The sequence below is a fragment of the Aythya marila genome, assembly GCF_965140915.1.
Source record: "Aythya marila genome assembly, chromosome: 2".
Classification (NCBI taxonomy): Eukaryota; Metazoa; Chordata; class Aves; order Anseriformes; family Anatidae; genus Aythya; species Aythya marila.
The window spans coordinates 133,035,096-133,038,084 of NC_139043.1; the positions used below are offsets into that span (position 1 = coordinate 133,035,096).

Below are 2,989 nucleotides of genomic sequence, written 5' to 3' on the forward strand. Positions count from 1 at the left end.
CATCCAATTCTACCAACATATTTTTAATAATTTGCCCTTATTGATGCACGACTGACTGCCTAGACCTCCCTCCCCCCTTTTTGTTATTTTTCTCCCTCTCCTCTCCCTGAAGAAATACAAACCAAATAGGTAACAAACCCCAGCTCTGCTCCTTCCCCGGCACAAGGTACCTCAATTTTGCTCTGGGAGCCATCTGACTTACAAATTCCGACAGCCACATTCCCGGCTGCTCGAAGGGGCGTCTCACGGCTCGCGAATGAACGAACGCTGCTGGCAAACAAAGGGGCTCAGTTGCATCTCCGTGCATTAATAACCGGTGTCCCACTGCATCAGACGATGCGGATTGTCATGGGGGATTTTTTTTTTTTTTTTTTTGTGTCTGCAAAATGGAGATCTCACAACCGAAAGGAGATCAAGGGAGCATCACCCACGTAGTTTTGTTCACACGCCCCGAGATCCGCTTCCCCCGTAACAATGAGACACAGACCCCAAAATAAAAACAAGACCACGTTTATTCAATACAGACAGGTTAATTAAGACAGTAAGTCCTGTAAATCAGGCACAACATTTCAAACGCTCCGGTACGAAGTGCATATATTTAATCAACAGCTGCATCTTGTAGTTGAGCCATTGAGTTTGCCGGGGAGGGGTGGATTTGTTTTCTGAGGTTGTTTTTTCTTCTTTTTTTTGTAGAAAAAAAGAACTTGTTTCGGCTACCTTAGGCGAACAATGCATCTCAGGCTCCATTCACTCCTCAGGCGTCACAATTATAAGTCCAGCTGCCTTCCAGCTCCGATATTCACATTTTAAAAAAAAAAAAAAACTGCTTCATACAGTCACGACGGGAGAGAAAGGAGGAAACAAAAATATATTTAAAATAAAATTAAAAAATAACAACAACACCCGGCCAACCCTCCGGGGAGGGAGCCGGGCACCCCCCCCTCCTTCCATAGGGTGTCCACACGGGATTATTGCAGATGGCTCTGGCCGGAGCGGGACCCCGGGATGTGGGGGGAGAGGAGGAGGAGGAGGAAGATGAGGAGGAAGAGGAGGAAGGTGAGGAGGAAGATGAGGAGGAAGGGGGGCTCAGGGCCTCACCCCAAGCCCCCCAAGCCCCCGCTGGCGGCTTCTCCTGCAGCCCAGCTCGCCCTGAGGGGGGTGAGGGGGCTACTGCAGGGCCCGCAGCGCCTCGCCGTCCCCTCCGCTGGCCGCCGAGGACGAGGAAGCCGAGGAAGACGCGGCCGAGGACGAGGAGGAAGCCACCACCGCCAGCTGCAGCCGCCGCACGGCCTCCTTGATCAGGTTCCCGGAGAGGATGAGCTGCTGCAGGAGCCGGTGCGGGTCGTCGCCGGCCTCATCCTCCGCCTGCCCATCCGCCGGCCCCTCCGCCGCCCTCCGCTGCTGCTGCCGCTGCTGCTGCTGCTGCTGCCGGGGCTCCTTGCTCCGCCGGGCGGCTCCCCGCAGCCAGCCGCGGCCGCACAGCTGCTTGGCCCCGCGGGGCGGCCTCCCGCTGCCGGCCAGCCGCGGGGGGGGCGGCGGCGGCTCCACGGGAGCCCCGCTGCTGCTGCTGCCGCTGCTGCCGCCGCTTCCTCCCCCCCCTCCTCCTCCTCCTCCTCCTCCTCCTCCTCCGCAGCGGGGCGAGTAGGGCGCGGCGCGGTCGCGGGCGCTGCCCGGCCCCGGGTGCTTGCAGCCGCGGGGAGCCCGCTGCTGGGCGCTCAGCTGCAGCACCTCGCCCAGCTTGGCCACCAGCGCCTCCACCTCCTTGGGGCCGCCCGCCGGGCTCTGCAGCGGCAGCGGCCGGCACGGCATGGCGGGGACCGGGCTGGGGCTGGGGCTGAGGAGGGGGGAGCCGGGTGATGCGGGGGGGACCCGGCCCGCAGGCGGCCGCGGCCGAGGCTGGCGCCCGGCCCCGCTGCGCTGCGTTTGTAAACAATGGGTGACGCGCGAGCCGCGGCGCCTCCCACCGCCGCCCTCTCGGATAGGGGGGGACGACGTGAGGGGGGGGAAAAGGGGGAGCCGCCCGCTCGCCGCCTGCCCCACGCTGGGTGAGCCGCGGGTATCTCTTCATAAATGATGCGAGGGGAAAAATGGTGTTAAGGGGGTGTGGGGCGCGGTGTGGGGTCGCTTTGGGGTGTTGGAGCGCACGCCCCCCCCCCCCCGTGCAGAGGTCGGTGTGGAGCGGCCCGCGTTCAAACCCCGCAGCTCGGCGCGGGGCGGGGCTGCGCCGAGTGGCAGCGGAGGGCGGGGAGAGGCTGAGGCAGAAGGGGGGTGGTGGGGCCGGGAGTGGGGGGTGCCGCCGGTCGCCTCAGGACAAGGGGCCGGGCAGGGCGGGGGGCCGGCGGTGGCTTGGTGGTGGGTGTAAGCCCCCAGCACTGAGAAGCAGCGCTGGGACCTCATTTTGCGTTATCCCAATTAAAATCACACATTCATTAGGGTTGTACAAGCCCTCCGAGATCACCTGGTGCAACCATCCCCCTACCACCAATGTCACCCACTGAACCCTGTCCCCAAGCACCGCGTCCAACCTCTCCTTGAGCACCCCCAGGGACGGGGACTCCACCACCTCCCTGGGCAACCTGTCCCAACACCTGACCTTTCTGAGCAGAAATGTCTCCTCATTTCCAACCTGAACCTCCCCTGCGGCAACTTGAGGCCATTCCCTCTAGCCCTATCTCACCTCTGAGAAGAAGCCGACCCCAGCACCCCACACCTTCCTTTCAGGCACCTGTAGAGAGCAATTAGCAGAAATGAAGCAAGGCTGCACTGCTGCCACCCTCCCAGGCTTCTACCCATGGTTTGTTTGATACCCCAGGCCAAGACCCACTCCATCCTGGGCCATCCTCTTCCCATCCCAGCCTATTTTCCCCTGCCACCGTCACATTCAAGCCACTGCCAAGGTCTCCGTGAGGAGCCTCAAACAGCATTTTCTGGATTTCAAAACATTACGAGCGTGGGCCAGGATGCGCTCATTCATGTGTCTGTGTGGTAG

General features: G+C 61.5%; 1 protein-coding gene across 1 annotated transcript; it reads right to left on the reverse strand.

Annotated features, from left to right (window-relative positions):
* Positions 1-494: 494 nt before the first annotated feature.
* Positions 495-2,005, reverse strand: LOC309874309 (GSK-3-binding protein-like). The gene has a single exon (XM_082752357.1). It carries the CDS (start codon positions 1,807-1,809, stop codon positions 1,168-1,170), a length of 642 nt encoding a protein of 213 aa, XP_082608483.1. The 5' UTR covers positions 1,810-2,005; the 3' UTR covers positions 495-1,167.
* Positions 2,006-2,989: the final 984 nt, after the last annotated feature.

Excerpts from the sequence above, each read along its gene's own strand:
- LOC309874309 (XM_082752357.1), bottom strand. The coding sequence starts at position 1,809 with ATGCCGTGCCGGCCGCTGCCGCTGCAGAGCCCGGCGGGCGGCCCCAAG.